General features: G+C 37.3%; 1 protein-coding gene across 2 annotated transcripts in view; it reads left to right on the top strand.

Annotated features, from left to right (window-relative positions):
- LOC134535791 (uncharacterized) overlaps positions 1 to 12,736 on the top strand; it is a 443,681-nt gene that overhangs the window by 353,505 nt on the left and 77,440 nt on the right. For both annotated transcript variants that reach the window (XM_063375065.1, XM_063375066.1), the window contains 2 exons: positions 4,201 to 4,417; positions 7,047 to 7,195. In XM_063375065.1, coding sequence (XP_063231135.1) covers positions 4,201 to 4,417; positions 7,047 to 7,195 — 366 coding nt within the window. The remainder of the gene's footprint in view (positions 1 to 4,200; positions 4,418 to 7,046; positions 7,196 to 12,736) is intronic.

The following is a 12,736-nucleotide window of genomic DNA, read 5'->3' as shown; positions in this document are numbered from 1 at the left end:
TACCATCTCCTTGCAGATATATTCGACTGGATTTCGTTCTGTTGTAGTGACTTTCTTTAGTTTTTAGGCTTCCTATGTATTTCCTTACGTTACCTTTTCAACTTCGATTTGCGAGAAACACGATCTCTTCCACATTTTTCTTAGATAGTATTGCCCTCATTAAGAATATTGGCTAAATGAATTGCCCAAAGAGTACCAGGAAAAAAACTTCTGGCAAACTGCTCTTTCCACTTTTTATGGTCGGTAACTAAAACAAAAAAATATTAATTTTTTACCAAGAACTGATAAATGCATTTATACTAAAAACTTAAATTAAATAGCTCATAGTTTTAAAAATGTAAAATGGCGATTTTTTTAAAGTTTTACGATGGATGTAGTAACATTTCCATCAATTACTGTTTCTAAGTTACGAAGATTATCATGCTACGAATACCAACAACCCCACACAGTACAAAAATACTTTTTTATATTCTATATGCTTATTGTATATTATACACAGTCTTTATGATAGATACCTGGTATGTAATTTGTATGGCATATTTCTTCTTGCCATCAACTAAAAGCATCGGACGTCGTATGTGAGGTTCGGCTACTCCAAGAATAGGGCACAAACGGTTATCTTGATTCACTTTGCCTGTCTCTACATAAAATTTGGCTCTGATCCGCAAAATTTCTGCCTTAGTCAATTTTATGTATGAAAAAGTTTCGTTTTCTTGTTTGCATGGTGTTTGGAAATTTTACATTAAAGGACCTGCATTTTCATACCTCTAATGATAAAATGCATATATTTTTAAGTGGTTGTAAGACAAATATATATATTTGTTTACTTAAAAATATATCAACAATTACAACATACATTTGCTTTTTCTGCACATTCCTTTTTCTCTCTCTTTATTTTCTTTTCCTACTTCCTGCAATTATTTTATCAACATTTTGTAAAGAATACATTATTAACAAGGTTATCCTGCTGCAGAAACATGTCGTAGTAAGCCAAAACAAATATCGTATAACAATATTTGGTCAAAGCACTGAAATCATAACATTATTTGAAAGCCAAATAAAAAATACATAGTGATTGTTATGTTCGTCAGAATACTGTGTACCTTAACGAATTCCATGGATCTACGTCGTTTATCATTCACAAGATGACAGTACAATATAAATATTAATTTATGATTATCCTAAAATATTAGAACATTATTTAGTGTTGATTATTTTACCACTCCTTAAAAACTGCTTTATAAAGTGCAATAATATAATCTTCCTACGAAAGAGTAAATCAAATATGGCCTGCCACAACCTAAAAAAGCCCACATTCATTTAGAGCATATTCCATAAGTTTCTTAAAATATATCCGATAAGTGGGACAGCTGCATGTGGACATGAATTTTGCACAAAAAACTCATACCTCACACTTGAAATTGGTTTGGACATTTTGGGTTTTATATCATCGTAATATGGTATTGTTCTTCGCCTCATAAATGGGGTCTCAAAACATTTTAACGTACATTTTTACTGGTGACGGACATGTCTAATTTTGCACGAAAGGTTCTCAATTGATTCAATTGATTCATGTCTTTGGTTCGATCCTTGATTGATACAAAATAGTAATGTTATGTGAAATGTCTTATTTAAAAAAAACCTAAAAAATTGAATTAAAATCCTTATCCAACAGCAGCCAGAAAGCTGTAGATGCCATCTTAGCCGCCACCTTGGAAATTCGTAAATTTTAGCTATATATTTGAGAAAATTTCCAATAATCTTAAAAAAAATCATTAGTTAAAACAATGATTGATTCGATCGATTCCTGACCTTGTTTTGATCTTTTCGTGATGCAAATAAATATATAAATTCATGTGAAAAAATTAATATTTTTAATTTTAACATTGAAGTGACAGGTTCGAGAAAAAATAACAACAAAATAAAAAAAAATATTAATTACATAAATTTTAAATGTACAAACATATAAGCAAATAACAAGCATTTCTTTTTGGCTACAGTCTTCTTAGAAGGCGAAGCAAGTCCTTTGCATGCCTTGAAGTCTGCTAGAATGTAGTATTATTTATTAACAGACAGTCAACTGTCACGATATCCGTCATTGTGTCGGTAGTCGTGGCCGCCATATTGAAAAGCCGTAGTTATTAAGCTATACATTCGGGAAAAAATCTAAAAATCATCAGAATACGCTATACTTATTTAAATAACTGAACATCTAAACAATGTTTAGTGTATCAAGCGCCATCGGGCTGGTTAAAAAATATTTGCAATTATTACACATCGTAACAATTAAAAATAACACAAGATTGCTAGGGAAATAATTTGCTGCATTTTATTTACCAGTAAATATGGTAAATGGTAAATTTTGTAGAGGAAAAGTGACAATTTTTTTTTCACCAAAACAAAAAATAACAATAGTTTTGGAAACGATTTACAACTCAAAATGATCACAGCGAGCTAAAGGGACATCCATTTTCTTTCCGCCTTTCATTTCTTCCCTACTCAATCACCAGTACTGAATAAGTGAATTTTATTAAATGCTGAGTAAATTTTTTTAATAACATCGGCAGTATTAAATGCTCACAAAAAATAAAACGATATTTGCCCACACTTTAAATTTACTAAAACCAAAATTCAAAATGGCATTAAGTTTGGCAATTATTTATTAAATTAAAATTAATCCATTACAACAAACAACATATAATGAATTTTATTATGTTGTGTTTCATAGAAATCGAAGTGTTACCTATGAATACAAAATTCTAAATAAAGGATCATAAATAGATACTGGATATTTAATGAACTTATACGTGCAATGCAATTCTTAGCCGAGTATGGTTAACACGTTTGGTTATCAATAATCATAGCCTGTTGACACTTTTTAAGATGTTATTTAGGCCACCATTTCAAGACTTTAAACGAACGTCTAAAACTACACTGTAAAAAGTATAAATGTTCACATTCAGTGCAAGTACATTTTTTGACTTTTAATTCGAAAAAAAAACAAAAACAAACATATAGTATGTGTACTTCCACACATTCACTGTATAAAGTTATCACTATTACGTGTAATTTTATACCAAATGTAGGTTTATATTCTAAAATTTCAATATTGGTGTATGAATAAAGATTTTCCATTTAGTATAAGGATTCTTCTGATAATTAAACTCAAAATGTTCTTGTAAAAGTACACCAATATGAAGTAAAACACATTGTGTTGTGATAATAATACACCGACATAGTGTGTAATTTTACACAAACAATGCGTATTTAGACACTATCAACAAGTGTAAATTCACTACATTTTATTCCGGTGCCCCTGCCAGGTAACATTTCTTGTGTAATTTTCCAACTAATTTTACACCTAAAGTAGGTAATTTTCTTGTGTATGTAATATTCTTCAAATAAAACAATGTAAGAAAACTGAGTTGCAGAAAAGATAAATGAGTCTAGTAGCAAACTGCATGACCTTCCATGATGTCACACAGAGAGCCAAATTGTTTCAAAATTTTATTTTATGAATGAATGAAACACACATACAGCAGCGCAATTTTGCAGCGACAAAAAAATGTTATTTAACACAGTTACACCATGCACTGTATAGATACATAGACGAAGATTGTGTAAATTTACATTCAAATGAGTAAAGTTACTTATCCGAACTGTGTAAAACTACGCATACAATGTAGATGTGATTTTTTTAATGCAATATAGTTTGTGATGTGTAAAAATTCACCTACATTTTTGGTGTTTTTTACAACAAAATTGTGTTCTTACACCTACATGTGTTGGTTAAAATACGCTTACACATGTGGTGTAAAATTACACCTACATCAGTGTAGATACAGCTGCCACATACATAGGCGTACGATTACAATTTTTTGCAGTAAAGCCGTTACGCAGCTACAGCTGGTTTAGTTAACCAGAGTGGATGTGTCCCATATGACAGTGTGACCTCTACAAACATAACTTATTTATGGTAGGAATGGTGGTGTCATTAGACAGCACTATTAGTTAAAGGAAAGAGGTCCATTTAAAATCTAATATGTACTATTTGAGAATTTAATTTCTGGTAATTATAAATTAACATGTTCATAATTCAGATAATTTCATTCCAAGTAAGTTTAAAAAGATAAATTTAAAAATGCTTTCTTTTTAATGTAGAACAAGTATGACTATTGAACTCGCATGAACGTTTTGCAGTACATTGCAAAGGATAACACCACGTGTCCAGCGATCAAGTACGAAGTCCACCAATTCATGAACTGGCAGTGGGCGCTATACCGCGAGACTCCGTCTTCGTACATGACGATAACGGACGCTCTGCCGGGCTCTAGGCGCAAGATTCGAGTTCGAGCTGTCACCGTCAACGGTCCGGCGAGATTCTCGCCCGTGTTGGACGTGAAGCTGAGAGACGGCGGTGAGTGCTCGTGCGGACATCAACTGCTGAGCGTGTGTGCGCATTATTCCTATTGATCATTCAAAACATTAGTCTCTTGCGCAGGAAATAGTGCTGGAGATTGTGTGACATGTGGCAGTTTATTCCGTGATATAGTTTGTTTGGAGTCTAAGGATCACATCTAGATTAATGCACATGGACAGTTGCAGATTTCGAACACTACAATCAAAATCAAACTTATATATTTTCAAGATACAGTATAAACACCACACAATATCTTATATCTTGACAACAGCAATTTTTTGCTTAATTTGTGTTTTTTGTCATTGGTGTTTTTTGCAGTTTTCTTTTACAAACATACATGTGCACAGCAATGTCGTATGTCCAAAAGCTTACATCAAGTCATGCACTCCCACTGCACAAATCTTTCAAAGATAATTTCCTGTATTAGTCCTCTAAAAAGCAAGTGGCATGAAAATTTCCCCAAAACGGCTTAAAGTTCGCCTCTACAAGCCTCCCTAAACCTCCGGGGTCATGACTTTTACAATTAGAAGATGACATGGCCACCATTTTGAATTATGGTGTCACCATTGCACTTTTAATTACGACAGACATCTTGAAAATCAGTATTTTTTATGCTAGGAAAATGGTAAAAACTTTTAAAATAGTAAAACATTATTTAAAAAAAAAATTAACTAAATATATTTCGGCATATTGGAATATGACGTTACGGCCGTCATCTTAAAAATTGTTATTATTATCGGGAAAAAATATTAAAATTTATAAAAAATTATTTAAAATTTTTTTTTGCCACATTTAATTATGACATCATGGCCACTATATTGAAAATCCGTAATTATTAACCAAAATATTCGAAAAATAAAATAAAATTTATAAAAAATTAATTAAAAAAAATTATTAAATGTATAATTAAAAACAAAGTTAATTCGTAGATTCTTCGATTCGAACCCTTTGAGGTAAAAAAAAAAAGACAGATCCTTCCTTTACGGAAGCCACCGACAGACTGACCTCCTTGCAATATTGCTAAGGTGTATATATATCGTCAGCTAGTATGTCGTCACACCCGCCATCTTGTTTTACTCTGTCAGAAGATGCTACCATCATGTTATTTTAATTTTACCTGCTAGAGTGCAGTAATTATTTGTCAATATTCCCGCCATCTTGACATATGATAGCCATTTGGAAATCTGTATTTATTTAGCTAGAAATTCGATACAGATTCCAAAATTCAGTTTAAAAAATCTGCAATAAATGTACTGATTGATTCGATCAGTTAATTTCCTTAGTTCAATATTTGATCGATGCAAAAAAAAATAATTTTATGTAAAAATTATTTATTCAATAAAAGAAATTAGGTTCCGAGTCTACCAGCCTCCAGTAAGCCGTCGATAACATATTGGCCACCATCTTGGAAATTTGTAATTAATAAGCTAGAAATTCAGAAATAAATACACAACTCATAAAAAATCAGCTAATAATAAATTGATTCATATGACCAATTACAGTGCTTGGATCGAGCAAAGATCGATCCAAAAAATATTATATTTTAGATAACATATTTATTTAATACAATATGGTGTAAAGTCCTAAAAAGAGGCTTAAATTCCTCTACTACCAGTCTTCAGTGAGCCGATGATGACATATTGAACGCCATCTTGGAAATCCATAATAATTAAACTATAAATTATGGAAAAAGTTCCAAATCATAAAAAAAAACCATCTATTAGTGTAAGATTGACTCTATAGATTTCAATTCTTGGTTTGATTCACAGCTAGTGATAAGATTAACTAACACTTAAAATACTTTTTCACTTTGTTTCCCATTACCTTTGGTGTAGTTTATTAATCATTCAATCTATGAACCGACTCTATACAATATACCTGTCCGACAAAACAAATACGTTGTCGCTGTGCCTACCATGTAAGTATAATTATTCCATACTTGGAATACGTTCCAACCAGGTATTGTTCAAGGTTAGGTGTATAGACCAAGCATTTCCGAACCAAGAGGTATTCTTCAATGATACTCGAAAAATAATTATAAACATGCATTTTACAATGTCAGGCATTTATACCAGACATCCCAGAACCATAAGATCAGTCATGTCCTGAGTACAGACTAAACGATCCACAATCAATGAAAAGGAAGCACATCTCAAAGCACAATGAAAACAGGAAGCACAATCAACGATAAAGAAGCAAAATTAAGAAGAATGAAGTTTGTATTTAATGATAGTGCTTCTCAGGTGTCTCAAAGCATATTATTTGACTGAGTAATTGTTGATTTTTGTTTAAATTCCACCTGATTTAAATATTGTAAGTGCTGACTCTGTAAAAGTATTTCAGTAATGTATAAGAAACTCTGAATAAAATTACATTCCTCATTAAGTATAAAAATTTTTATGCAGAGATTGATTTCTTAGAAATAACCAGAACCATTTGAGAAGATCAAGAGAACTCTCGACAGGAATCATCAGGAGTATACGGAGAAAACTAACGCATGTATTCCTTAATCGATATAAGCAGATTACAGAAAAAAATGGATTACAATTAACATATTTACTAATTTAGCTTCAGATAAAACCTTTAACGCTTTCATTGTCAATATTTATTTTGTTTCTGTTACAAGTCCCCCAACGAGTGGTGCATCTGCACGCGGAAGAGACTCTGCCGCGGGTCACCCAGAATTCAGAATACGTCGAAGAGGGCATATCACTGACTTGGCAACCTCCGAGACAAACATCAGGAGTAATAAGACATTACAAAGTTTCATACCGGGTAAGTTTCCTGTGTTTAACCTCTTCTGTTTTGGTAATTAATTTTATTAACTTGATAAATAAAAGAAATACTCGATATGTTATATCCAGCCTACAGCTGGATTTACCGAGAACTGTTTTGTTTTAAATCAATGTATACTTCGCTTCAAGGTGGAAATTAATAAATGCATTATGTTCGATTGCGTTTTTTCCTTCTAATATATCTAAGTAATGTAAAAACTTTTTGAGTCGGAGATAAAGTATAATTTTTGCCTTTAATGAGTCGTATTTTGAAATTTATTGTTGTCTGTGTAGGTATTCAGAAAACTGATTACCTTACAAAGGCATATGGTAAATACAGGGGTCTCAGTACCAACTACACCATATTTTACTCCAATCAGGATTTCTATTGGCATTACTGTTACAACACATATTTATATTTTACATTTACCTTATAAAATCTGAGACAGCGCTACTGGTCTAGGTGTGCCTTTCGATTCTTCCTATGAAGCGACACACAATTTAAAAAAAAAATTACTAACCACTAGAATAATGTGGCGGAAGCACTCTGACTCCGTCAAGATTTACAAAATTTCACTCAAAATAAAAATAATAAAATAACATCCTAAGATTTCAACAACATTGAAGAAGGGGGGGGGGGGGGGGGGTTAGCAGTAGAGCTGGTACAGGGACGTCTTACCTCCTTAGGACAGGGTGTGTGGGGTGTGTTGACTGAAAAAAAAAAGTATTATTCAACCCACATAGTTTCAGGTTTATTTCCGGTAAACTATGGCCAACACATAAATAAATAATGTCAAACTACTCTTTTCACAATAAATAAATATATACTCCTTGTAAATAAATAAACAATAATTTATCCTCTTCTTAGTATGAGTATTAACTTTTAGAATGAAATGGTTAATGTTTACAAACACCACGACCCATCCTCCAGCTAAATTAAAGAAAGGAATTTAACATTTCTGTATAAGTACTAAACTACCTGCACTCCTGGAAAGAAACAAAAAGTTAAGCCAACCTAACACGATTAAAATTACACCCACATGCTTTATTTTACTCGAGAAGAAGCCCTAGCTGAAAAATTAATTATGAGTTCGCCATTACTTACAACACCTTCTTTGAACGGAAGCACGCTGCTACCAGCCAGGGAGGCTCCGACAGTCCTCAAACACCTCACGGAGAAGAACCACACAATGCCCACCCTGGGTGGCCCATTTATTAATTACCACTCACATTGTCATCACGTCGAGAACACTCTACGCAAATGCAAAAACCCCGGCCGCGATGTCGCAACACCGGTTCTCGTTCGATCACCGAAGTTGGTAGTGTGTTTGACCCAGTGCTCGGCTTTTTGCGAATAAACTGTGTTGTGCGCCGAAGGCGGAGTTTTCAGTGTTAAAATCGTGTGCTACAAACAATTATGTGAGTGCACAAATGAATGTGGTTCGTGCCTCGGCAGAGGTAAGTTTTAATTTCTGTTTTAAAATCTTTAATTGTGAATAATATCAGTATAGACAATGCATTCCAAAGCTCCATAGAGAAAGTCGACTGTAAAAACGCTCGCACGCAATTTCCAAACACATTCATTCCAAAGACAATACTGACATTACTCCATGGAGCAATGAATTGTATAGAAGTGCACACAATAAATCTTACCTACACGAAATAATAAATACTACCACCGAAATGGCTTCCTCAGTGACAAGATTATAAACAGACTATCACGAACTGTATTGCCCAGCCATTAGTGAATGTGTCGATCAAGCTTTTGTTTTTGAACATTGTGGAGGCCTGTTTAACCTCGCAGAAGCTGATGAGGGAGTACACCTCCGAAAATTTGATACCGACCCAAAAAATGTTGATAACTATATTTTAAAAGACATTTTAAGTTTTCGGTCACAAAAATTCACCAGTGACGATGACATTCCTGACATAGTGAGCGAAAATAACTACATGCGATACATTACCAACTACCAATCAACAAAAATAGAGCAAGACATCACAAGGCTTGACACCCCTGCCACTCACAACTCATCACTCGACTCGACGCCATCTATCAATGACATGGACCAAGAAGATTGGCGGGTGGTGCGAGAACCACAAAAAAAAAAACTCCACTCGGAACCATCATCGCCAGAGAAGAGGCCACTTCTGAAGGCCTTCAAAAACAACAAATTTTCACTACTGCTGAATATCGACGAACAAGGGCGCCTGCGGACATCCAATGACAACACACCACAACGACCCACGAAGACCCAGGCACCACCAGCGAAGACGGTTTACTACCCAACTGTCGGCAAGACCATTACACCGCCACAGAGAGTATCAGAAACCGCTGCACCCAGCAAACCATCGACATCGATTAACAAACCACCGAACAGCACATCACAGAAATTCAAAATGCCACATATAACTGTTAAAACAGGACTCAACCAAGCTTTTAATACACACAAGAAAGAACTGTGACGAATCCTTAAAAACAACTTTGCACTCCTCAACTGCTCCAGGTATAATATCAAAATTAGAACAGAAACAACAGCGATCACGAGGCTGTCCTCGAATAATTAAAATCGCACCATTTTGAAAGTTATACTCACCCCCGACCAGATCAACACAACAGCAGGTTTGTCATCAGAGGACTCAGTGCCGACTGCGACCCAGCTGAACTCTCCCACCACATTGCATCTATGGGAATAGATGTTGCATCCATCAAGAGGATGGACAGGAGGACTCCTGAAGGGAAGCTGATTCCTGTCCCTCTGTTCCTAGTAACACTGAGGGACCATCCAGCTCTCCTCGGGCCTGGTTAATCACTACCTGGACCATATCCAGGTACGGTTAGAGACGTACAGGAGCCGGCAGGAACTGGAGCACTGCGTCAACTGTCAGCGCTGGGGCCACTCCAGTTTCCAGTGCTCCATGAAGACATGCTGTGTACGCTGCCCAGGTGACCACTCCTCCACTGACTGTAACAGAACGCAAGATCACGTCCCATCATGTGTGAACTGCATGGAGCATGAGCTGCCCAACATTGCTCACATTGCAGCTGCCAGGAACTGCCTAGTCAGGATGGCCATGTTAAATGATAAGGTGAGCAAAGTACCACAACCCGCACTACAACACACTAACAATTCTGATTTTCCGTCATTGCGACCTTCGAAAACCACATTTGCTATCACACTTAAATCATTCAAAACATTTTCTCCAACAATTGCAACTCAACAAACAGCACAACTACATGCTCCCAACCGAGACACCCACGCCCCGATAGAACTACCTCCTCTCATTTCCAGACAGATTCAACATCCAACTAAAAATCAAACCAATAACCAGGAACCTAACCTTCTTTGCGAAATAACTGAATTAATCAAGATGGTAAAAGAACTTAATCTCCTAAAGTGGGTTCCATTTGTCCTTGATGCCATAAGAAAGTTAAAATCTGCGCAGGATTACGATGATAAGTGTGCAGTGATATGTTCAGTGCTCTCAGCTCTTGCCTATGCCTTCCCTTAGATTTAAAATCTGGAATAGCAACAGCATTATCAATAAAACAGCCGAGTTCAACTATTTCATATCATTTCACAAACCAGATATGATTTTCTTGGCGGAAACCTGGCTCAGAACTGGCGTCCCGTTCACGGTGCCGGGATATGTGACGCACTGAGCTGATAGGTTGGACAGAGCACAGGGAGGTGTTGCTCTTCTTGTGCGTCGGACCTTGTCACACCACAGGCGATTCATCTCGCCCATGCAGCATGTGGAAACAGTGACCGTCCGAATGCATACGAACCCCACACCTTTCACTGCAGTAGCTCTCTAAATCCCACCAACGACACCATTTCCCAAGGAGGACTTAAACATCCTCCGTAGGCTAGACTAATGCGTATTGATAGCTGGCGATTATAATGCCAGGCACACGTCTTGGGACTGCCTCAGGAACAACTATAGAGGTATTTCCTTACGTAAATACCTAATGAAAACCACCCTAACACTTCATGCTCCCGATACATTCTCTTACCATCCCCACTCCCATACTGGCAGACCCAGTGTGCTGGAATTTGTGGTAAGCACAAGCCTACCCAACGTCCACGACCTCCAAGTCTACACCGATCTGACTTCTGACCACCTCCCTGTCATGGGTGTTCTAGACACCACAGCCACCCCTACCACCACCACTCACATTTATGATTATAAACTAGTTGACTGGAAAATGTATAGAACAGCTATGGACCAGCAGCTAGATCTGCAACACAAGGCCCGCACAAAGGAAAAAGTTGACCAGCATGTTCTTCACTTTGCTGACACCATCATCACATCAGCCTCACTACATATACCGACAGTCAAACCACATCATCTTGGAGTTCCTTTTCCAAAACCCATCAAACAACTCATCACATCCCGCAACCAGGCCCGGAGTCGATTGCAAAGCACACGCAAACAGCATGACATGGACATCAACAATGCACTGTTGAGACAGTGCAGGGTGGCTGTCGCTGAATGGACTGCAGCGAGCGAAGTCGAAAAACTCTGTGCACTCTCCCTCGCGAATGGATCAGTGTGGCGCTTTGCACGCGACCTCCGCTCTTCCAATCCGGCGATACCGCCACTGGTGGCGGATGCCGGTGTGGCGGAGTCGGCGGTTGACAGGGCGGAGTGCAAGGCTGACCATTTTTTGAAGTTATTCACCCCGGCATCAGTACCACCTCATATTTCAAAACTACCCACCCACTACATTTCACAACCTCCCCCTGCCCCTGGAGACCTATAATTGACCACACCCAGAGAGGTACTGAAATAAATCAAGCACGTGAGGTCCAGGGCTGCTCCAGGCATCGATGGCATCACACGTCGCCTCCTCAAGTCAATTTCACGCAAAGCACTCATATATTTCACGAACATCATCAACAGCATACTCATGACTGGTCACTTTCCACTCTCATGGCGTGAGGCTACTGTAGTGCCAATCTACAAAGGGAAAGGTACTACCAACATTCCAGCATCGTACTGTCCCATATCTCTGTTATCAAGGTTGAGCGGATTGTGCTGGCCAGGCTGGAGGCGGAAGTAGCTCGTCTGCAACCACTGCCTGAATTCCAGTTTGGCTTCAGGAGTAACCTATCAACCCAACACGCCCTAGCTCACGTCGCCGACACTATCACCTTCAACTTCACCCAACGTGTTCATACCGGCATGCTGTTGCTTGACCTAAGTCGTGCATTCGATTCAGTTAATCACCAAGCCCTTATCCTTAAACTAGCCTTCTTAGGATTTAACCCAGCACTCCGATTTATCCTTCATTCTTTCCTGGACAGCCGTACGTTCAACGTGCGGGTGGAAGGGTCCACCTCATCTCACAGACAAACCATGGCAGGTGTCCCACAGGGTTCAAACTATCCCCACTGCTTTTCTCACTTTACTGCCATGATATCCCACAACCCCCCGAATGCACGATAGTGATATACACGGACGATACAGCGCTGTTGGTTTCACACTACGATCCTGGCCAAATTAAAGCCCGGATGACCGCGGCCATCAACCAATTCAA

The sequence above is a fragment of the Bacillus rossius genome, chromosome 10 (genome assembly GCF_032445375.1).
Source record: "Bacillus rossius redtenbacheri isolate Brsri chromosome 10, Brsri_v3, whole genome shotgun sequence".
Taxonomy (NCBI): Eukaryota; Metazoa; Arthropoda; class Insecta; order Phasmatodea; family Bacillidae; genus Bacillus; species Bacillus rossius.
Note: the sequence above shows the minus strand (reverse complement) of the source record. Positions and strands in the feature narration are given on the sequence as shown.